Source organism: Microcaecilia unicolor, chromosome 5 (assembly GCF_901765095.1).
Source record: "Microcaecilia unicolor chromosome 5, aMicUni1.1, whole genome shotgun sequence".
NCBI lineage: Eukaryota > Metazoa > Chordata > Amphibia > Gymnophiona > Siphonopidae > Microcaecilia > Microcaecilia unicolor.
The window spans coordinates 205,191,743-205,216,855 of NC_044035.1; the positions used below are offsets into that span (position 1 = coordinate 205,191,743).

The 25,113-nt window shown below is 42.3% G+C and overlaps 1 protein-coding gene across 4 annotated transcripts in view; it reads left to right on the forward strand.

The window, feature by feature from the left end:
- The window catches only part of NUP93 (nucleoporin 93), a 1,074,191-nt gene that overhangs the window by 312,813 nt on the left and 736,265 nt on the right, over nucleotides 1-25,113 (forward strand). For all 4 annotated transcript variants that reach the window (XM_030203719.1, XM_030203720.1, XM_030203721.1 and 1 more), the window contains one exon: nucleotides 6,284-6,358. In XM_030203719.1, the coding sequence (XP_030059579.1) occupies nucleotides 6,284-6,358 (75 nt within the window). The remainder of the gene's footprint in view (nucleotides 1-6,283; nucleotides 6,359-25,113) is intronic.

Genomic DNA, 25,113 nt, shown 5'->3' on the forward strand with positions numbered 1-25,113 from the left:
TGCATGTGTGGACAACTTCCCACCCGTTGAGAACGTGACTCCTCAGTTCTTTTTTTGTCTGGATGAGGTGACAGAATTTTTTTCTGCGCTCCTCGTTTTTGGCCCAGGAACGAGTGTTTTTTTGGCCTATTTTTAAGTTTGCTTTTTTTTTCGACGCGGCCGGCCTTAGGCCGTGCAGTCAGTTTTTCCCCCTTTTTCGTGCCCTTCACTTATTTGACACAATTGCGTCGTTTGATTTTGCTGAAGCCGTTTTTCCTTCCATGTCATCGAGTACACCCAGTGGCTTCAAACGTACTCTGTGCAGCTGGGCCATCTCAGATACCGATACCCACACCTAGTGTATCCAGTGCCTTGGGCCCAACCATAGCCCAGCCACTTGTAGTCTGTGTCTTCGTATGAAGAAACGAACTCAAGCGTCTCGAGAAGCCTAGCGAGAAAAGCTTTTTGGGGCTCAGTCCCAAACAAGCATCAGGCCGCCCGCCCGTCCTCCCTCCCTCCCAGCACCAGGGCCCCCCTCCTCCGCCTCTGAAATTTAAAAGGCGTACCTCTGGGTTAAGGTGGCGTCGGCAGCGAAAAGCGTGTTCTTTGCTTGGCGCGCCTTCGGCCTTCCCTTCTGTCTCTCAAGCTCAGAGCAAAGAACACGCTTTTCGCTGCCGACGCTGCCTTAACCCCGAGGTACGCCTTTTAAATTTCGGAGGAGGGGGTGCCCTGGTGCTGGGAGGGAGGGCGGGCGGGCAACTGGTGCTTGCTTGCTTGGTTGGAAGAGGGAGGGGAGGGCAGGCGGCCTGGTGCTTGGTGGGAGGGATGGAGGCCGGCCTGGTGCTCGGAGGGAGGGAGAGTGGGCGGACCAGTGACTGCGCACGTGCCAAAAGAGAGGGGTCTGCGTGCCCTAGGTTCGCCATCACTGCTCTAGTGGAAGCCTCCACGAGTCTCTTCCAGTCCAGAAATAAAGTCCAAGGTCTGTGTTCTGGATACTGATGGCACAATCTTTCGGGTGAGCCGAGTATTGTAGCTGAGCTAACCTTGTCAGTTTGTTACAAAGTATGCAGTTCACTGGTGTTTAGGTAATTGGTCTCTTGCTCTCTGTCAGAGCCATCTGTTCTCCAACAAGTCTTCTGGTCTTTTCCTTTTTCTTCTCCTTCTTCAGTCCAACATTGGCATCTTTCTGAATCAGATGATACCTGTGGACCAATCACAATGGTGCAATTCTGTCCAGCCAAATTCTTCGTCACTTCATGGTCATGAAGAGAGGCCTTTGTTATAGGAAGGAAACTGTTATCAGAGGGCAAGCAATCCTCCCTGACAGATCTCATACTTCTGGAGCCATCTGTGTCTGTTACTCTCCTCCACTCTTCCCAGGAGATAACTGGAGGCTAGTTTGTAGCAAATGTCCTTACTTGAAGTCATCATAGTATGCCCAGCAACAATGTTTCTTTTGTAGACAAGCTGGTTTCTGATGGTTACAGATGTATTCAGGCCACAGAATCCATATTGTTGTAAGAGAATGGCTTGTATATGCCCCAGACTAGCAAAGGTGAGATAGCAGGTAAATACTACTACAAAGCCATTGGGGCAATCCAATTCTAGAGCTTATGGCAAAGATGAATGCCAAAGGGACTTCAGCGCAGAAGCTCTGGGTGCTCTACTACAGCTGTGGCTGTGGGAAAGCCAATTGTATGTCTTTCCTCTGTGGCCAGTGATAGGTTAAGTTCTTCAGCATATTGCAGATCATCCAGGCAGGATAATCCTAATAGTTCCAAATTGTCCTCGAAGGACCTAATCCATCTTCAGACAGATCATCCTATTCTTTTTTTTTTTCCCAACTGAAAAGCTTGTTACGTCGATGATCAGTCGTTATGGAGGATCCCTCCCCCTTTGACGTTAGTCTGGCTATTGAAAGGACAAGATTGAGATGAAAGGGCTATTTCTACCAAGTTATTATGTTCAAGCTAAAAAGAAGTCAACTTCTTCAGCTTTTGCGAAAGTGTAGAGAACATTAGTAAGTTGGTGTTCTGAAAGATCTTTCCCACTTTTTCACTTCAGTTGTTAACATTTTAGCTTTTCTTCAGAGTGGCTTTCAAAAATGTCATTCTCTTGGTTCATTGAAAGTGAAAGCAACAGCTCTGGTTGGTTTCAGAGGTTGCTTGAAAAATTACCTATTGTGTCCAGATGTTGCGTGCTTCCTCAAGGGTGTCAGCTGTTTGCATCCTCCTCTTTATAAGATCTGTCCAGATTGGAGTTGAGTTTAGTTCTAAATTCTCTTCAACATTCTTCTGATCTATTGAGAAAAGCTACTCTTCAAAAGTCATTTTTTGAAGACAATATTCTTGGTTGAAGTTAAATTAGCTGGAAGGATTTCAGAACTTAAGGCCTTGTCTTGTAGAAATCTGTTTTTCAGGTTCACAGTGGCAGGAGTTTAAATCTGTCCAGTTCCTTCCTTTCCAAAATAGTCTCAAGTCTTAAATGAAAATCAGGACATTAAGCGGAGGAGTGGCCTAGTGGTTAGGGTGGTGGACTTTGGTCCTGAGGAACTGAGTTCAATTCCCACTTCAGGCACAGGCAGCTCCTTGTGACTCTGGGCAAGTCACTTAACCCTCCATTGCCCCAGGTACAAATAAGTACCTGTATACAATATGTAAGCTGCATTGAGCCTGCCATGAGTGGGAAAGCGCAGGGTACAAATGTAACAAAAAAAAAATCTTCCCTCATTTTGCAGGGAAGATTATGATAACGATTTTTCTGTTTTACAGCCTAAGGGCTACTGCAGTGGCTTGAGAACCTGGGGAACTGGGTTCAATTCCCATTTCAGCTCCTTGTGACCCTGGGCAAGTCATTTATCTTCTATTGCCCCAGGTACAAAAACTTAATTGTGAGCCCACTGGGGACTGCATATATAATATAAGTAAACCACCGCTTTGGTTGTACCACGGAAAGGCAGTATATCCGATCCATGACCCTTTACTTACAGATAACTGGAAGTAACTCATGAATTCTGTAAAACTGGCAAATTATTTGTTCCCCTTGAGAAAGTTGAGAAGGGTGAAGCAGTATCTGTAGCTACTATTGCTAAGTGGTTAAAAGAGAAGACAGTGTTTTGGCAGACAAGTGTCTCGTAGCTTTTTGAAATCTCATTTTGTTAGAGGAATAGCTTCCTCTTGGGCAGAGTATTCTGCTGTTTCATCTTTAGACATCTATAGAGCCACCACTTGGCTATCTTTTCATACTTTTTAAAAACATTAACAATTAGATGTTTTAGCTAATGATGCTTTGTTTGGTGCCTCAGTTCTCAGAGGAGGATCATCCAGTCCCCTCCCATCTTTTTACTTCCCATCCCATCTTTTTACATCATGCAAAGGAAGAAGAATTTAGGTCTTAACTGCTAATGTTCTTTCCTTTAGTAGCACCGAATCAGTTGAACTACCTGCCTGTATATTTGGATCTTGTTCCTGTTCTTTGCTTCCCTAGTTCTTTATTGCTTCAGGGTTTGTGCAAGCAGGCTGTTTACCTGTTTTGGGGTTTTTTTTTCTTGGCAGTAAAGGAACTTTACTCACCCCCATACCCAAAGATGCAAAGAAAAATGCGAGTGAATTAACCAACTATAGACCAATTGCATCCATTCCCTTAATAACCAAAATAACAGAAGGAATGGTAACCAAACAACTCACAGAATATCTAAACAAATTCTCAATACTACACGACTCCCAGTCAGGATTTCGTTCTAATCACAGTACTGAAACAGTATTAGTTACGCTCATGACGAAATTCAAACAAACGATTGCAACCGGCAAGAATATATTACTTCTACAATTCGACATGTCAGGCGCCTTCGACATGGTTGATCATGGAATCCTACTACACATCCTTGAATACTTCGGCATTGGAGGTAATGTTCTTAATTGGTTTAAAGGATTCCTAACCACACGCTCATATCAAGTGACATCAAATTCGATTACATCAGCCGCATGGACACCTGAATGTGGAGTTCCACAGGGATCTCCCCTCTCACCGACCATATTCAACCTAATGATGACACCTCTGGCCAAACTACTATCTAACCAAAACCTCAACCCACACATTTACGCCGATGATATAACGATCTACATCCCATTCAATCAAGACCTAAAAGAAATTTCCAATGACATCAACCAAAGCCTATATATCATGCACTCCTGGGCAGATGCCTTTCAGTTAAAACTCAACGCAGAAAAAACCCAATGCCTAGTACTTACATCACATCTCAACACAACACGAGCAAGTTCACCACCATCAACACACCAAAATTAAACTTACCCGTCTCGGAGACTTTGAAAATTCTTGGTGTTACCATTGATCGGCACCTAACACTTGAGAATCACGCGAAAAACACAACCAAAAAGATGTTCCAATCAATGTGGAAATTAAAAAGAGACCATTCTTCCCGAGGACCGTCTTCCGTAAACTGGTACAATCATTAGTACTCAGTCATCTAGATTATTGCAACTCAATCTACGCTGGATGCAAAGAGCAAATACTCAAAAAAAACTCCAAACAGCCCAGAACACAGCAGCCAGACTCGTATTTGGAAAATCAAAATGCGAGAGTGCAAAACCCCTATGAGAGAAGCTACACTGGCTCCCACTCATAGAACGCATCACATTCAAAATATGTATCCTAGTACACAAGATCATCCATGGCGATGCCCCAGCCTATATGTCAGACTTGATAGACCTACCATCCAGGAATGCTATAAAATCTTCTCGCACATTCCTTAATCTTCATTTCCCCAACTGTAAAGGTCTAAAGTACAAATTAATGCACGCATCAACCTTTTCTTATACGAGCGCACAGTTCTGGAACGCATTGCCACGCAACCTGAAAGCGGTCTATGAACTGACCAACTTCTAGAACTACTAAAGACCCATCTCTTCGACAAGACCTATCACAAAGACCAAGTCATATGAAACTCCTACGTATACCCTGAATGTAAATTAATGCCTTCTGTTTTCTCTATTATGTATTCTATTACCATACAACCCAAATCCTTCTGTAACACTAAATGTCTACCCTCTTCTCATTTCCACCATCCATGAATGTATTGTAAGCCCCATTGAGCCTGCAAAGAGGTGGGAAAGCGTGGGATACAAATGCAATAAATAAATATTTACTTTTTAAGTTTGTCATGTGTCCACTGCATTGATATTTAAATACTGAATTCTTTGAGCAGTATAGGTACCTAATAAAGTACAACATAATTCTGAACTCTCTATCTCCACCTACTGGTCAATAGATACATAAGGCCCAATTCTAAATATGGTACTCAAAATTGCAGTCCAGATATGGGTGCGTACCCAATTTGCACATGCAATTTAATTGATAAATGAAGCAGCACCAATAATTGGGTGCTAATAATTATCAGCAATAATTGGTATTAATTACAATTTGTGCACGCATCTTTAGGCCCCAGGATCTCCGTGTAAAGTTTGTGTGGATCCAAAAAGGGGGCATGACTATGGGAGGGGCACGAGTGAATCGAGGGTGTTTATGGAATTTACAAGCACTTTTATAAGTGTAAATTTGCACACCCAAAATTGGGCGCAGCAGATCCCAGCATCAAACACTGTTCTGTATATGGCATCTGTTCTGAGTGCTGTTTATAGAATAGCGTGTAGCACAAAATTTATCGGTGTCAATTTTTTGACTCCATATGTATAGAATTTTGGCTATAACCTACAAGTTCCTGAACTGGTCTGGCACTACTAAAGGAAAGAAAACTAGCAGGTAAGGCCTGATTTTCTGCATCCCTTCAAGGGAAAATATTTAAAACACAGAAACCATTTGAAGATTTAATGCCCATTTTTTATGCACAAAATATTAGTTTTCTTTATTAACATTTTATTATGAGTACCTCTGTTTTAATTGTTTGTACTTATACCAATTTGTTTTGGCGTAATTATATTGTAGATTGAAATGTATTCTATTTTTTCACCATTCAGCTGATCAGATTTCTTGTCTCTCACTTGATGGCAGGTCAGTTGTAAAGTGACATCCTATATTCACTCTGTGATTGAAGAAATTCTGTAACAGAAATGTTTGAAAACAGTGTAATAATGTGTTGTCTACTGCTCTGCAATTACTTCTAGCAGTTTTGAAAATTTATTTTCTGATACGAAGCTTCTTTTCTCAGCTTTCAAAGTGCAACTGTAAAGAAAGATGATCATAAATTTTATTATGTTATCCTTTAAAATTCCCATATAAAAATGGGACAGTATGCTCATTGATTATTTTTATATATTTTTCTTTACAGTCCAGTTATATTAGTGATTCAGGACCCCCAGGCCGCAGCTCTTTGGATAATGTGGAAGTGTCTTATGCCCAACAGGTAAGTGCATGTAATACAGGCATAAGAAATACAGAAGGCTCATCAACTCAGCCTAGCCAAACTGTCATAGTCTCCAGTTGTTCTCTGGCTTTCCTCTCCCTTGTTCACAACTAGGAATTCTCTGTGCTTGTTATTAGGGATGGGCACCCTAAAGAATTTCATGTTCGTCTCTCTTTTTATTTTTTTTTAATTGTCAAATGAATATGTGTACTTTTCTTAAAGAGGGTGGACTATTTGCATGTAGTGTGCACTTTGAGATGGTTCGCATGTGTACTAGCTCATGTGTGCATCTTTCTGGAAAGAGTGTGTATTATGTGCAAATAGTGTGCCCTCTTTAAGAAAAATGTGCACTATATGCAAATAGTGCACACTCTTAACTGTGAACAATATTCATTTTAAACAACTGCCCATCCCTACTTGTTATATGCCCCTTTAATTCTGTTTCTCTTTATCTCCACAACCTTTACTTGGAAGCTAGTCCACAATTCTTCTATCTCTTTTATGAAGAAAAGTTTTCTAATCTACTTCCTTATAGCCTTCTACCATTACCTCTTGTTCTGGAGAATTCTTCTGAAGAAAGTTGGCTTATCTAATGTTTAGACCTTTGAAGTACTTAAAAGGACATGTTTTAAAAGCCATTTATACATAAAACAGAGGAAGTATTTGGCTAATCCACTTTTGCCACTGAAACAACAGAGGAGGCCTGGTAGGAGAGAGAGCCTTAGTGGTAATCATATTCCTGGGCTGAAAGATGAGGATGAGACAATGGGCCTGTTGGTTCCTGAGAAGTGGTATATGACTGACCCTGCCCCGTATTAATTATTTCCTTCTCAAACTTTAAGGAGCTGTTGCTATGCTATGCTGTCCATCCCGAAAACCAAAACGTGGCTAGTTTAAAAAGACTATGCACCAGTCCCTTATGAAATCTAACAAGTATCTCATTCAAAGTTGGGTCCAGTGATTGGTTCAATTAAAGCGAAAATCTTCACACTATTTTAGAGTTTTCTACTTCTCAAGCATATAGAAAGGTATATCTTAACCATTTTCATGTCTTCATGTTTTTCAAAGGCAACCTCAGCGGCGCTCATTGCCAAAGATGTAAATCTGGCAATGTAACTAGCGCCCACTTCTTCATTGGTTCAGCCAATTTTCTTATTTTTAAGTTAAATTTTTAAATAACTTTTATCAATTTAATTAGTTATCTTTTATAATCAGACCAAAGGGTTCAACTGCCCGACATGCATGTTTCACTCTGTACCGAGCTGTGTCAAGGGCTGTCCCCTATAATAGAAAACCCAATGTATTAATGCATTTTCCTAGCAATTAGAAAACATTTCTTCATAAGTTTTCAAAATCTAGGCTATTTTAAAATTCTACATGTCAAAAACTCTTACCTACAGTCTCTCCCAGCGTCAGCTCTACTTTATTATAGCGGGTTAACCCCTTCTCAAGATGGCGCCGGCGTTCTCTTCTCTTGCTTAAATATTTTAATTATCTCTGACCTCATGGATCCTCCCCCGGGCTCTATTGGACCTCTAAAATTGAGTCTCACTAATCTAACCAATTAGTGACATCCATTCTAACTCGGCATTTAAGCCGGTCGGTGATACCGTATTTAATGAAAAAATGTAAGATTGTTCACGATAATTCAATAGTTTTTTAACTGAGCCTCCCTCCTCCCTTGGACCTACATATTCCAGAATTCTCCAACGCATTTCATCAACTGTATGATTTTTATCTAGCCAATGGGCTACTAGGGGTGCCTGCATGTTCTGAGTAGTGATTCTGGATTTGTGCTCTGTTAACCGAACCTTAATCGGTCTAGCACTTCTCCCTACATAAATGAGTCCACAGGGACAGATAATACTGTATACCACGTTATTCGAGTCACATGTGACTCTTTCTCTCAAGCGGATAATACTATCTCTACCAGGGGCACACCAAATGGGGCCCATAATTCCTGTTTTACACCACTGACAATGACCACATTCTACTTGTTCCCCTCTTCCTTCTGTCCCACTAGAATAAAGAACAGCTCCCCCATTGTTTTTCCCCTAGTGTATGCAATTCGGGGAGATTCTGGAAAACAGGGAAATAACTGTAAAATATGCCAATGGGTTTTAATACTTTGTATCAGCTTCTGACTCATTATAGTAAACGGAAGAACACATGTTAGTTTTTCTTCTCGAGTTTCAACATCAGGCATATTTTCTTTCAATAGCAGGGGCCGTTGAGCATAACGAGCTCGTAAATATGCTTTTCTAATCGATGATGTAGGATATCCTCGTGCCTGAAATCTTTGTTTTAAATCTATCGATTGATGCTTAAACTCTTGAAGAGTGGAACACACCCTTCTCACTCTCAGAAATTGACTAACCGGGAGATTGTATTTTAAATGGTATGGATGGCAACTGTTGAACTGTAGAAGTGTATTACGGCTTGAAGGTTTACGATATAAGGTGGTAGATAGTCCAGTTTCATTTTTATATATCCACAAATCCAGAAATTCAATAGATGTCTATGTTCTTTCCCTGAGCTGCTGTGTTGCTGCTCTGTCTGTCTGTCTGTCTGTCTTTCTCCTCCATATCTCCTGTCTGTGTTTTTTTTTTTTTATTTCTTCCATTTGTAACCTCCACTAATTTTCACTTTGGCCGAGGAAGGGAAACATCAGTGCTTATAGCATGCTGTTAACAACTTGTTTGTTCTGTTTCAACTTCTCTGAATCTGATATCCCTGTTTTCCATCAACAGCAGGTTACAATCAGGCACACAAGTGGGTGATGATATTGCATGGTGCCTGAATGGAATAGCTTTCCCAGAGCTCAGAACTGTGTATAAAGTTTTTTTTTGAATTTCAAGAAATCTTTATTTAATTACTAGAACCAAAGCAAAAAGTACATCCAAACAAGAGAACTTGAAAACAGTTTGATATACAAAAAGAAAAAGGGTTTTAGAGCACATTCACAATAAATGCAAGATACCCTTAATGCAAAAGAAGTTCCAGCAGCAATACCACAATGTGAAGCAAATGCAACTTCCATATCATCAAGCAGATCAATCCATAGACTGATGGGTTGTGTCCATCTACCAGCAGGTGGAGATAGAGAGCAATCTTTTGCCTCTCCATATGTGGTCATGTGCTAACAGGAAATCCTCAGTTTTCTCTCTATCTAGCAGGTGTGTGGTCACACGCAGCAGCTCTGGCTTTGTTGAGTACCTGGGGTTGAGGGCTCTTCGTGAGTAAGTGCAAACCTGGTAGTGCCAGGTCCCTCCTTTTCTCCCCCCTCCCGCTGGCTCCGTTAAAAAAAACAAAAGCATAACAATCTTGAAGCAGAAAAGATTTTACTTGCAGCTGCTCACTGGGACACAATTCGTTGCAGCTCGAAGCAAGAAGCAAGAATTTGACCTTTGCTTAGCGGGCAGAGGGTTCCTCGAACGTTTCCCTCGTGGATCATGGCGTCAGATGGTAAGGGCACGAAAAAGCGCTCCCCGGACCGCGATTGCACGGCTAGTGGGGAGACGCAGGGATCGGAGGCAGAGAAGCCCTTTTTGGGCGCCCTTCTGGATTTTGCTGATTTAGCCGGCTTTTCCTCCACTGGGACGTCGGCGACCTTTCCCGCCTTAGGCGCCCATCCCCCGATGTCCGCCCTTCCGACGTCGGCTGCCCATGCAGCTCAGACGGCCTCTGGTATGGCCGCCTTTGAGTTGGGCGGCGGTAAGAAGATGGCGAAGTTTAATGCTTCCCGCGCGGCTCCTTCGTGGAGTGACTTGCCGAACGCCATTTTGGATGCACAGCGCGCCTCTCCCCTGCTCTATGGAGTGGAGGTTGAGAGTTCATCTAGGGCTGTGGCCCAGGTTGCAGAGGTGCACAAACAGGGGGGTTTCTCTCCCGAGTTTATTTTGTTGCTGCATCAGGCCTTTCAACTGCAAAACGCTGATATGGGGGAAGAGGCTTCCCTGATCAAGTGCCCTCGGGTGGATCTTCAGATCTTGGGGGACTCTGTCTCCTCTGATGTAGATGAGGGCAGCGTTTCTGAGTTCTCCCAAAGGTCCCTTGGGGATTCTTTGGAGGAGGCTGATCCTCGCCCTGATGGGGGAGATGACCCCTGTGCAGTGCGGCTTTTTCGCTCAGAGGAATTGCCTAACCTGTTAGTTCAGGCTATGAGCATCTTGACTATTTCCTCTCCGGAGGAAGGCCCTCCCTCAGCCTCGGCGTGTTCCGCTATTACGTTGGGAACCAAGCGCCCTTCCAGGACCTTCCACATCCATGAAGCCATGAAAACTCTAATTTTGGCTCAATGGGATTCTCCAGAGGTGAGCCTCAAGGTAGCCAGGGCCTTGACATGTCTGTGCCCTCTGCCAGAGGGTGAACAGGAGGCCTTGCGCTGGCCGGCAGTGGACTCTCTAATCACTGCTGTGACAAAAAAGATGGCTTTGCCGGTGGAAGGTGGCTCTGCCCTTAAGGATTCACAGGACAGGAAATTGGAAGCGGCCTTAAAGTTAGCCTTTGAAGCGGCCGCCTTGAGTTTGCAGGCCTTGGTTTGCGGCTCCTATGTGGCCAGGGCATGCCTGACGGTGGTGCAGCGGGCCTCCCCCTCGGATCCTTCCTTGAGGGCGGATTGGCAGACTTGCTGTATGATGTTTTGAGAGCCTCGGCTAAAGGTATGTCTCAGACAGTCTCTGCCCGTCGATGGCTATGGCTTAAGCATTGGTCAGCTGACCATGCCTCCAAATCCCGCTTAGCCAAGTTGCCTTTTAAGGGCAAACTGCTCTTCGGGGATGAGCTGGACAAGATCGTGACGGATCTCGGCAGTTCTTTTTTTTAAAAATTCTTTATTTATTAATTTTAACATTCATAATATATACTTATGAGTGAAAATACACCAAAAGAAAAATCATCATTCAATATACAGATATAATCGACCTCAAGGGTACTCAACTATCACCCACAAATTTAAGTAATTGATCCAAGAAAAAGGAAATATCTATACTTAAATCTTAAGCAATTTCACAAAAGGGGGGGGAAAAAAAAAAAAAGCAGCTTAATTCCTGAGTGGCTTTCTCTAATCTGCCATACAGTGTTACATATGAGACTAAACCTGTACTCTGACCTCTTCTCTGCTTATTATAAAGTCCTCCAGCTGTTTTGGTTCAAAAAATTGATATTGTTTAAATTGAAATTTTATTCTACATATACATGGAAATCTGAGAAGAAAGTCTGCCCCAATTGCTATTACCCTAGAACGTAACAACAAGAACATCTTGCGTCTCCTCTGAGTTTCCCTGGATAAGTCAGGAAATACTCTGACTTTTGAACCCAAAAACAGCGAATCCAAGTCTCTCAAAGAAAGTTTGAGCACAGCGTCTCTATTTCCAACGCAAATGTGACCAGTAAAGTGGTCCTTTGGGTTATAACCTCAAGAGAAGACTCGAGGAATGCCGTGAGATTCATTGCATCTTGCCTCTGTAAATTTTCTGGGATATTCCCATCCACTTGTATATAATAAGCACGGGTTATAGGTGGCAATGAATTCTCAGGCATTCCCAGAGTTTCTATTAAATATTTTCTAACCATCTGGATTGGAAGTATTAAAGGGGATCTAGGAAAATTTATGAAACGTAAAGTCAATCTCTTAGAATAATTTTCCAAATGCTCCAGGCGTCTTGAAGTGAAGTTTTTGTCCTTAATTAAAGTTTGTTCCACCAGTGCAAGTTTTTCAGTTTTTTCTGACAATTTCTTAACCTCCGAAGCCTGGAGTTCACAAGTTTGTATTTGATTTAACGCAGTCTCCGAAAGTGCTTTAATTGTCTCCATATTTTTCAAAACTAGAGCTTGTAATGCAGATTGGGTCGTAGAGGTTAAGTCCCATAGTGACTCCAAAGTCACTACGGCAGGTTTCACTACCATTCCCACTAAAAACTCCGGAAGAGGGGCCTTGGAGGCTTGCTCCAGGATACTCACTGTTTTAGAAACAACGTGAGTAGATGATAGTCCCGGTCCCTCCTGCTTATCGGCTCCAGATGTCCTCTCGTGCTGGCTCCCTCCCTGTTCGCCTTGTATTCCTCCTAGGTTTGCAGCGACAGGGCTCGCACTTAGAGCTTCTCTTCCGGGTTGTGGAGGTGCCGCACGTTCGACGGGGCTCAGGGAAGCCCCGTCTCCACTGCCGTCTAGCGTCAAAGCGCCAGCTTCGGCTGAAGGAGTAGACGCCAACTCAGGAACGGAGAAAACTCGGAATTGCTCCAGCGTCGTCTGGAGTAGCTGGGGCGTTCCGCCCGGGACATGGGGAGCCTCCCGGACTTTGCCTCTCCTCTTCCCCATCGATAGACAGGTAAGACGCTCTCACAAGAGTCAGCTGCTGCAAACTCTGAGTGTGTCCGCTTAAGCTGCTCAAACCGTCGCCATCTTGGATCTTCGGATCTCGGCAGCTCTAAAGGCAAGAGGTTGCCGGAGGTCAAGGCAAGGGCCAGCAGTGCTCGCCCTGGTTCCTCTAAGGGCCGTTTTCAAGAAGCCCGTCTGTATCGCCCGGGCAAGTCGGGCCCCTCCTCCTCCTCCTTCAAGCAGAGGTTCTCCCCGAAGCAGCATTCCTTTTGCAGAGACCGCCGCTCAGGAGGTTTTTCCTCCAGTCCTCCCCCAGGGTCTCATACCCAATGACGGGGCCCTGGTCCATGGCCCAGAGCAGATAGGAGGAAGGCTGTCCTCTTTTCTGGGTGAGTGGACCAGGGTAACTTCAGACGCTTGGGTTCTAGAAGTCATCAGAGACTGCTATAAGTTGAAGTTCTGCCGGCCCCTGAGAGACGGGTTCGTGAACTCTCCCTGCAAGTCTCCCCTCAAAGTGGCAGCAGTTCAGCAGACTCTGGACAACTTGCTCCGCCTTGGGGCGGTGGTCCCAGTGCCCGTAGAGCAGCTTGGCACAGGATGTTACTCCATTTACTTTGTGGTGCCAAAGAAAGGAGGCTCTTCTCGGCCTATTCTCGACCTCAAGGGAGTCAATCGAGTCTTGCGAATACGGCATTTCCATATGGAGACTCTCCGCTCCGTGATTGCTGCGGTACAAGAAGGAGAATTCCTGGCATCCTTGGACATCAAGGAAGCTTATCTGCACATTCCCATCTGGCCGCCTCATCAGCGCTTCCTGTGCTTTGCAGTGCTGGGCCGGCACTTCCAGTTCAGAGCCCTCCCATTCGGGTTGGCTACGGCTCCGCGGACCTTCTCCAAAGTGATGGTGGTCATTGCGGCTTATCTGCGCAAGGAAGGAGTGCAAGTCCATCCCTACCTGGACGACTGGCTGATTCGAGCCCCCTCCTTTGTGGAGTGTGGGAGAGTGACAGACAGGGTCATCGCTCTTCTGAGCTCCCTGGGATGGATCATCAACTGGGAGAAAAGTCAGCTGCGCCCGACTCAGTCCCTGGAGTATCTGGTGTTCGGTTCGACACCCAAGTGGGCAGAGTGTTCCTGCAGGACAACCGGAGCCTCAAGCTTCAGGCCCAGGTGGGTTGGTTCCTAGCCTCCTCAGCTTCTCGGGCTTGGGATTATGTGCAACTGTTGGGCTCCATGACAGCCACAATGGAGGTAGTGCCCTGGGCCTGGGCCCATATGAGACCACTACAGCACTCTCTTCTGCGGCGCTGGACTCCGGTTTCAGAGGATTACGCAGTACGCCTTCCCCTGGACCCGGCGGTGAGAAGGGCGCTAAATTGGTGGCTGTCGTCAGACAAGTTGTCAGCCGGTATGCCTCTCATGTCCCCGGAGTGGATTGTCGTTACAACGGACGCCTGCCTGAGGGGCTGGGGAGCCCACTGCTTGGGAAGGAATGGCGCAGGGGATATGGTCGCAGGCGGAGGCGAAGTGGTCCATCAACCTCTTGGAACTTCGGGCCATTCGGTTGCCGCTTCAAGCGTTTCTTCAGGTACTGATACTGAGGCCAGTTCGAATCCTGTCAGACAATGCCACGGCCATGGCCTATGTCAATCGTCAGGGAGGTACCAGGAGTGCCCACCTAGCCAGGGAGGCCATGACGTTATGCCAGTGGGCAGAGGCGAATCTGGACCAGCTGTCGGCGACTCACATTGCGGGAGTCCTGAATGTCGAGGCGGACTTTCTCAGTCGCTATACCTTGGATCCCGGAGAGTGACAACTGTCTGCTTGGGTGTTCTTGGAGATCACGAAGCGCTGGGGCATGCCGACCTTGGATCTGATGGCGACCTTGGCCAATTGCGGTTCTTCAGCAGAGGATGGGGACCCTCGATCTCTGGGGGGGGGGGGGAGGGGGGGTCGATGCTCTTCTCCAGCAGTGGCTGGTACAGGAGCTTCTCTTTGTGTTCCCGCCTTGGCCTATGCTGGGCAGAATTCTTGGCCGGGTGGCGAAACACCCAGGCTGGGTGGCCCTGGTGGGTCCAGACTGGCCCAGACGCCCTTGGTATGCGGACCTGATCCGGCTTTCCGTAGACAGTCCTCTGCGGCTTCCAGCGGAGCGGGGTCTCTTACATCAGGGTCCCATGGTGATGGAGGATCCCTCCCTCTTTGGTCTTACAGCCTGGCTCTTGAGCGGAAGCGTCTGAAGAAGAAGGACTTCTCGGACAAGGTCATTGCCACTATGCTGAGAGCACAGAAGTGCTCTACTTCTACGTACGCCAGGGTATGGTGTACCTTTGCATCATGGTGTGAGGCAGGATCCCTGTCACCCTTCACGTACCAATTGCTTCAGTGTTGGCGTTCCTGCAAGAAGGGCTGGAGAAAGGCCTGTCGCTCAGCTCTCTTAAGGTCCAGGTAGCGGCTCTAGCTTGCTTCAGGAGTCGCCTGAAGGGTGCTTCCCTGGCTTCTCAGCCAGATGTGCGTTTTCTCAAAGGGGTTAATTACCTACGCCCTCCTCTGCACTCGATAGTGCCTACGTGGAATCTCAATCTGGTACTGCGGGCCTTGCAGAAGCCACCCTTTGAGCCATTATCGCGGCTGACTCTGAAGGATCTGACATTGAAAGCGGTCATTTTGGTGGCAATCGCTTCAGCCAGGAGGGTTTCCGAGCTCCAGGCGCTCTCGTGTAGAGAGCCGTTCCTGCGGTTCACGGAGGCAGGAATGTCTATTCGCCCAGTGCCTTCCTTTCTGCCCAAGATTGTTTCTCGCTTCCATGTGAATCAGCAGCTTTGTCTACCCTCCTTCCGTAGAGAGGATTCTCCAGAGGAGTATTTTGCTCTCAGATGCCTGGATGTTAGAGGAGTTGTCATCAGATACTTGGAAGTGACCAACGATTTCCGGAAGTCAGATCACCTGTTCGTGCTGTTTGAGGGCCCTCGTAGGGGTCTGCAGGTATCTAAGCCTACTGTGGCACGTTGGGTCAAGGAAACGATTGCGGCGGCTTATGTGGCCGCAGGGAAGGTGCCGCCTATCCAGCTGAAGTCTCATTCTACTAGAGCACAGGCGGCCTCTATGGCGGAGTCCAGATCCGTTTCCTTGGAGGAGATTTGCAGATCGGCGACTTGGTTGTCGGCTCATACCTTCTCACGGCATTACCGCTTGGACCTGGCAGCACGTGCCGATGCTCAATTTGGGGCATCAGTGTTGCGTTCTGGGATTTCCATGTCCCGCCCTGTGTAGGTACTGCTTGGGTACATCCCATCAGTCTATGGATTGATTTGCATGATGATATGGAAGGTAAAATTATGTATCATACCTGATAATTTTCTTTCCGTTAATCATTGCAGATCAATCCATAGTCCCTCCCAGATATCTGTACTGTTCGTTTCTAGTTTTCAGTTATGTTTCAGGTTCAAGTTTAGACTTCAGTTGCTGTTCAGGAGGACTTCGGGTTCAAGTTCTTCCACTTGGATTTCCCTGGAGTTGGGACAACTTTGTGTTACACTGAGCTGCTGCTTCTTTCCCCCCGTTTCGACGGTGGTTGGATTCATAACTAAGTTATGCCAGTGCTCCCTCCCGCTTCATGCGGTAGTAGGGTAGCTTTGTTTCCCTCTCGCTTTGGCGGTGATGGGTTAAGCCAGTTCCTCCCGCGGTTGCAGTAGCAGGACATGCCAGTTCCCCCCGCGTTGGCGGGTGTGGGTGCCCCCCCCCCCCAGCTTCGGCGGTGGTTGGGTGGCGGAGTGTCCCTTTGTGGGTGTAATTCTCTGTTTGGTGATTTCTGCGGATGGAGCTTTGATATCGATTATACTGAGGATTTCCTGGTAGCACATGACCACATATAGAGAGGCAAAAGATTGCTCTCTATCTCCACCTGCTGGTAGATGGACACAACCCATCAGTCTATGGATTGATCTGCAATGATTAATGGAAAGAAAATTATCAGGTACGATACATAATTTTACCTTTATGCTGAAGACTCTCAGATCTACCTCTCCACAACAAGCCTTTCACCGGGAATCCAGGCAGAAGTCTGCTTGTCTGACTCTGTTGCTTGGATTTATTTATTTATTGTTCACTTATATCCCACATTTTTCCACTCATGCAGGCACAATGTGGCTTACAAACATTAAATAAAATACAGAATAGGAAAACTTAGAAGAGTATACAAGGAGTATGCAGGGGGAGAAGCATCTAACAGGGTGAACTAGCAGGTTAGGAGCCAGGGAGGGTGCATCAAGCAGCGGTATAAAGTGAGGAGTAGGTCTTGGCAAAGAAGTAGCTCTTCAACAACTTCTTGAAGAGGGCGTGGTCCGCTTGAGTTTTTTTTTCTGTTCCAATATTTTTATTGTGTTTTGTAGTCAATAACAAATGGCTAAAATAAAAGCAAATAACCAGCATAACAGATTAACAATAACAAAGCATCAGCATACATGTTCAGACTAAGATTATACAAGAATTATTGCTATAACAAGTCATGATCATACATAAATTCAACTCTAAGAGAGGTTATTATGTAGTTGATCTAGTAAAGAAGTCCATATTTTATTGTATTTAACAAGTGAGTTATGTTTTTCAGCCGCAGCATATTCATATTTAGCTAATATACACACAGAATTCCACCAAGTTAAATACGTTACTTTGGTAAGGTCTTTCCAACAAAAGAAAAGGGTTCTTAAAGCTTGATGTAACATTATGTCTAATAATTGTGCTTGATATTTGTCTAGTGGTGATTGTATCATTAGGGATCCAAATATGACTGTTATATGTTAAAACATCTTGAATATTCAAGGTAGATGATATTGTGTTCCATACAGAGTTCCAATAATCTTGAACAAATGAGCAAGAATAAATAATATGTTTGAGATTTCCAACATCCTTTTCACATGTCCAACATTTATTCATATTATTTTTGTTTTTTGTCGTATTCATTTTGGCGAGTTTAGCTGGAGTCCATAGGGCCCTGTGTGCTAGGTAGAACATAGATTGTGAAATGGACGCTGATTTGGTGGTATGAGTAGTTTTGAACCAGAATTTTTCCCATTCTTTTTCATTTAGTTGGGTGTTTAGATCGTGTTCCCATGATTGCATGGTACTAGTTGGTGAGCTGAATTTAGCTAATTGAAGTATTTTGTACCATGTAGATGCAACTTTTTTGGAAGACATAAATGATTTGCAGAGTTTCCAGCAAGTGGGTAACTCAGTAGTTAATTTACTTATATCTAATGTATTAGTTACACAATGTTTGAGTTGGATCCATTTATAGTGTTGAGAATTTGTGAGGCCAAATTTTATACATAATTGGGAAAAGGGAAGCCAAGAGTGATCTTTTATGACATCATTAAGGGACCAAAACGCAGCTCTTTTCCAAGCAGTCCAATTAATACAAGAGTTGTTAATTTTGAACTTTGGATTATTCCAAATTGGGATGTATATGGTATGTGTTAAGGGGTGTGTAAGAACTGAATCAAGTTCTTTGAAAACTGTTTTAAGAGTTTTAAACAAAACATTGGAAGAGATTTTAGTCTGTTGAGACCAAGGAAAGAAATGTGTTGGTGTATCTGGTTGCTTTAGTATTTAAAGATGGAACCATGGTGATGTGATGTGTTGTTCCTTATCATACATATAAGCTGAGTTTTGTTTTAAAAGAAAGGATATGTGGTATTCATAGAAACTAGGGAAATTGACACCACCTTTTAGTGAGCAAGCTTTCAATTTTTTAACAGAAATTCTAGGTGTTTTATTACTCCATAAAAATTGTATTAGTTTAGCTTCAATTTTCTTATATGTTGGAGGATTCAGTAATACAGGGAGCATACTAAGAATGTAATTAATTTTTGGCACTATCATCATCTTTACAGTTTCTAGTCTACCCCACCAGTTGAGCCTTAAAGGGGACCACTTTTGAGTTAATGTTTCAGTGATTTTAATTATATTATCAGAATTATATTTAATAGTATCTTCAATAGTGGGGCCGAAAAGAACTCCCAGGTACTTAATTTGATTTTCATTCCATTGAAAATTATATTGTTTAATAACATGTTTCAAATGTACACAGTTTATAGGCAGAAGTTCAGTTTTTGTGGTATTTAATTTATAACCAGATATTTCAGCAAATTTAGAGATTAAACACAGGATGTGAGGTATTGAGGAAGGAGAAGTGAATAATAGAACATCGTCCGCGTATGCTGCTAATTTAATATTTTGTTGACCAATTTTAGCACCGTGTATAAGGGGATGTTGACGAATAGCTGTTAGTAATGGTTCTAGAGCTAAATTAAATAATAATGGTGACAATGGGCAACCCTGTCTAGTGCCTCTTGTTGGAGTGAAAGGTTTAGAGATTACATCATTTATTTGAATATATGTAGTTGGGGAAGTATACAAGACCTTTATTATATTAATTGATTCATCAGATAAACCATACCATTTCAGTACTTTGAACAGATATGGCCATTCTACACGATCAAAAGCTTTTTCAGCATCAAGTCCTATTGCAACCAAAGGATCTGAGGTTTCTTGACCATGTATTAATATATTAGAGAAAGTTCTTGTGTTATCTGAAGAGGATCTCCCATTCATAAAACCAGTTTGATCTGGGTGAATGAGTTTGGGTAAAAAATGTTGTATTCTCTCTGCAAGAATTTTGGCAAATATTTTGGCATCTAAGTTTATTAAAGATAATGGCGTATAATTTTGCACTAAACTGGGATCCTTATTAGGTTTCAGTAATACTATAATATTGGCTTCAGTGAAAGAGCCCTTGATGTTACCAGTTTCTATCATGTAGTTGAAATAATCACATAAAATTGGGGATAATATGGATTTGAACGCTGCATAAAATTCAATCGGTAATCCATCTGGTCCAGGTGCCTTTTTTATCGCCATGCTTTGAATAGCAAGATTAATCTCATTAACTGTGATCTTTTTTGAGAACATCTCATTATCTTCTTCTGAAACAGTGGGATGATCTAATTTTTCTAAGAAATCGTAATTTAATGGCTCAGCATCAATGTCTGAGGTATATAAATCTTTGTAGAAAGATTGGAATCTATTTGCTATGTTTATATTATTTGTTAAGGGGACATTGTTCTCATCTTTGATTAAAGAGATGGTGTTTTTCTCTTTACGGGCTTTCAAATAATTGGCTAGAAGATGTCCAGCTTTATTGCCTTCATAGTAATATAATGCATTGTTTTTGAAAATATCCTTACTAGCTTTAGTTCCTAATAGAGTATTATATTTGAGTTTGGATGCTTTAAGTTTTTCTAGTGTAATTAAATTGCTAGTATCATTTATATGTGCTAGTTCTAAAGATTTTATTGTATTTTCTAATTCCAATATTTCTTTGTTTAATTCTTTATTTTTAGAGGCTGTAAATGTTATTATTTTCCCTCTGATAAACGTCTTAAAAGCATCCCAAAAATTATACCAAGAGGTATGACTTGGCAAATTAAAGCTAAGATATTCACGCATCGCATTAGAGATATTTTCTATAAAACTAGGATTAGTTAATAGTGTGGAATTAAATCTCCATCGAGGATTATATATTGATGTTTGGGTTATGTTGAGCTGTAGTGTAACATGTGCGTGATCAGATAATAAAATATTACCAATATCAGTTTTAAGGACGTCAGGAATCAAAGATGTTGATATTAAAAAGTAATCTATCCTGGAGTATGAATTATGGGGATTTGAATAAAAGGTATAATCCTGTTCTGTCATGTGTGTTGCTCTCCATATATCACAAAGTTTAAATTGTGTTATTAAATCAAGAAGATTTTGTGTTGCTTTGGGTGGTTTATAATTATATTTAGATTTTCTATCAATAGAGGAATTTAATATGAGATTAAAGTCACCCCCTATAATATAAGGTGTGTCACCTACAGCTGCTAACATATCTGCTAGAGACAGAAAAAATTCAGGTGAATCTAAATTTGGTGCATAAATATTAACTAACGATATTATTTTGTTGCATATTTTTACATTAATGTTAGTCCATCTGCCCATGTTATCATTTTTATGGGAGAGTATCACTAAATCCTTATGTTTTTTTATTAAAGTCATGACACCATTTTTGTTCCCAATTGCTGATGAAAAGATAGGAGGAAGGAAATTTTTTATGGAAATCTTATTAGCTTCAGTATCTGATAGGTGGGTTTCTTGTAGCATAATTATATCAGGGTTTAATTTGGTGATCTAGTTCAGGATATTTTTTTTCTTAATAGGATTTTTTAGACCCTTTACATTAAAAGAGATTATTTTAATTGCCATTGAAATTATTTATGTAATATTCTCGACGACTTAGTCTGATGTAAACTCCTTGAGTTGTTAAGAAAGAGCGAGCAATATTTGATAATTGTGAGATAAAATAGTCTGAACATGTAATGATGCTAATCTTGTGCAAAAATAACAAGAATATAAGCACAAGTGTAATGAAAAAGGATGATAAGCACATATTAAGGTGAGAGAAAGAATGTTACACCTATGAGACTCCCACCATTTGAAAAAGAGCATATTAATATGTAAAATAGTAATATTGGCGATAAATATGTCTTTTAATCATATCTGATATCAGAGATTGTAGATAGGTCTACAATCTAGCCTGCCCCAGTTTGACTGCCCTACTCTGCTGTTAAGGATGAATTAGGCTGTAAAATACCATTTAGCTGATCAGTACTGTATTTGTGTCTTATTGATAAAGTGTCATTAGCTCTGTGTGTGATCTTAACAGCAAGAGTCATGTTAAGCAAGAAGGCAAGTTGGTAAGAGATAACATCTAGCTCAGATGATTAGCAAACAATTCTAGTTCCATTCATATGGAGACAGAGTTTTGTACTTGCTGTTGCCTTGTAAATCATCTGAGTTAATCTCATTAAAGTTCTTTCTCTGAGGCTTAATAGCAATGTAGAGAGTGCAATAGAAAGTTAAACCACGTCTTTGAAGTTGTAATTGTTTTTGACTCAATTAGCAAAATCTTATATTTTAACAATTCACAGATAAGTTTGCACGCTATGTCATTTACTCAGCACAGAGAGAGGGAAAACTCCATAGCCCATGCTGTTAAATTTGGTGAGATCTGTGATTATAATAGCAATAGTGTGATTTTTAGATCTAATATGGCAGTGCTAGAAAAAAAAAAAAAAAAGAAGCCGCCTAATGGCTGACTGTATAACACCACAAGCACTGTCCTCAAAGTGTAATTAAACCGCAAATATAACATTCTAATATAGCATTACCTAGATCACATCTGATCTCAGACGAGTCCTAGGTTTGTTTTGTATTGCAAACATCTTAATAATACACAGTGTAGTCCCAGTTTTCCATATAACACAATGTTGAATTTGATAGGTGCTGCAGTGCTAGAAAACAGCTCATTAGAAAAGATGTATAATATTGTAAGCATTGCTATCAGAGGAAAGTGATTTTGACATCATAACATTTGTTCCTGATAACATGTAATATTCTCTGGCATGAGCACAAGCGCATGTTATTCAGGTTTAATGAGCACTGTATCTGTGTTAATATTAATATGAGTATGCTACCCTAAGCAATAGCGCGGGAAGAAATACCAAAAGAAAAAAAAAAGAAAAAAAATATGATCTAAATAACACCATAAACTCTGTTAACAGGGTTTAAGTGAAACATTAAAGATAGCATATTAATACAGCATTACCTTATTCTCATCTAATTAGAAACATAGCATGTGCTTGTTTAGTATTGTGATCATTTAAATAAAGCGTAGTACAATCTCAGTTCTTCAGATATCATGGCGATAGGTTTAACAAGCGCAGCTGTGCTAGAGAGCAGCATGGTAGCAAAATGTTATACTATTATGTACACAGCAACCAGAAAATATGATTTTGGCAGCATATAAAACTGTCCCTAATAGCGTGTATTTTTCACTGACAAGGTCATAAACACTAGACTATTAGGTTTTGGTGAGCGCTTTAGATGTGTTAATATTTGTATGAATTCATGCTTCTTCAAAGAATAGCGTGGGAAAAGAGAGAAGAGTGCCGCCATGTTGTGGACTGCTTGTAGTCCTGCTTGCACTGCCATCTTAGATCGTTAAGTTAAAATAAACAATAAACCTGACATTACAACTTTTAAGCTTATGATAAATACATTTGACTTACAAATATATCGTCACTGAGTTGTGATTATATGTAAATTTGTTTCCAAGAACCATGTAAGCAACCTCAAAGAAAATTTAAACAGCGTGCTGTTCTATTAAGTGTAGTATAACATTAAGCTGAAATGAATAGCAGACAATTCTAACTACAAATAAATGAAGGCAGAGCAGAGATAGAGTTGTTAGATAACAACTTGTCAGGATACTCATCCAGGTAATTAGCCAGGTCTTCAGCTTCTTTGTGTTTGAAACCTGACTCCAAGAAAAAGTAAATCTTGTAAACATCGTTAACAGGAGCTCTATTCATTTAAACTGATCTGAAGTGTGAGAAAATCAACTGGCCGAGGGCTCTGACTCTGTTCACATGTAAGCAGGGGAGAAGGATTGAAACTTGATTAACAACTTATCAAGATGCATCAATCTTGCTTGTGGATATTTCATCCAGGAAATTGGCCAGATCTTCAGCTTCTGTGAAATCTTTGGTTTTGTTATTGATCGTGACTCTCATGCGTGCAGGATAAAAAAATGCCAAATCTAGCATTTAACTCTTTCAGCTTGGGACGAAAGGCCAAGAGGGATTTTCTTTGCTTGATGGTGTTCTTGCTGAGGTCTGGAAGGAAATGCAAGGTCGATCCTTCATATTTTATAGGAGCTTTGATTTTTGCTTGTTGCATTATCTCAGATACTTGATTATATCTGAGAACTTTGAGCACTACTTGCCTCGGGTATCTGTCATGAGGGCTCCGGTAAGTCGGCACTCTATGTGCTCTTTCAATTTCAAAGTCTTTATTGAATTTTATATTTAGTATTTCAGGTATGAATTTTTCCAGGAACGAAGACATAGTAGAACCTTCAATTGTTTCAGGTAGACCAAGTATACGAATATTATTTCGTCTTGCTCTATTATTACCATCTTCCAGTTCACGTTCTAATACAGTGATTCTCTTGTATTGACGCTGAAGTGTTTTGATGTTCTCTTCAGCTGCTTTACCTTTGTTTTCAAGGATTTCGACTCTATTGTTGAATCTCAATAGTTCCAATTTAAGGGTGGAAACATCCTCTTTAATTTCTGTGACATCGCCTTTGGTTTCACACATGAGTTCTTTTAAGCAGCGTATTTCTTCCAGTATAGCTGCTGCATTTACACCAGAATCAATGGCGGTATTCTTTTGTGGAGATGCAGGCTCTGTTCTGTTCCTTTTACCTGCTTTATTTGAAGTCATCTTTTATAATCACACTATCAGTGTTGATTATTGTACAGTATTGTACAGAATAAGAAAGAAAAAATAGAGTTCCTTTTTCTTTTTCTTGTTTTATTTTCTTGAGTTATATTGACTTAGGTGGGAGCGCGGTTAACACACGTCCTTCTCACATGGTGCTCAGCAGCGCCCCCCCGGTCCGCTTGAGTTTTAAAGTGTTGCGGGAGAGCATTCCAGTGCTTAGGACTCCAATAGCGGAAAGACGAGGCGAAGATCCTCTTGTACTTGACACCCTTACAGTTTGGGAAGTGAAGGTGGAGGAAGGAACGAGCAGCAGTGTTGGCATTCCTTGGCAGGAGGTCGATCAAGGGGTGCATATACTCCGGGGCAAACCCATAGATAATTTTATGGGTCAAGGAGCAGAGTTTAAAGGCAATACGCTCCTGAACAGGCAGCCAGTGTAATTTGAACCGTAAGGGTTCGGCATGTGCAAAGCGTCGCTCTCTCAGGATGAGTCTCGCAGCAGTGTTCTGAACTGTTTGGAACTTTTTCAACAGAGAGACCTGGCAGCCCACATAAATTCCGCTGCAATAGTCCAAGTGGGAGAGGACAAGCCAGTGGACAAGTGTGTGGAACAAATCTCTAGTAAGGAAGTATCTTATACGCCGAAGCCTCCACATGGCGTGAAACATTTTTTTGGTGACCAAGTGCACATGATTGTCCAGCTGGAGGTGTGTGTCCAGTTGCAGTCCTAAAAGCCGCAGGCTTGTGGCAATCGGAAGGACAGAGCCCAATACTGGGAGCACCGTGTCAATTACTGGCGTGTGGATGGACGAGAGGATGAGACACTGTGTTTTGTCCTTGTTTAATTTGAAACGGAAGACCTGAGCCCAATGTTCTAAGGTGGAGAAGCAGGCATCAATGAGGTGAACAATTTCCGACACGGTGGCGCGAAAGGGAATGTAGACTGTAATATCGTAGGCATAGATGAAAGGGTTAAGGTCCAGTTTTGTGAGAGCAGCAGCTAAAGGCATCAACATAATATTGAATAAGGCAGGTGAAAGTGGGGAGCC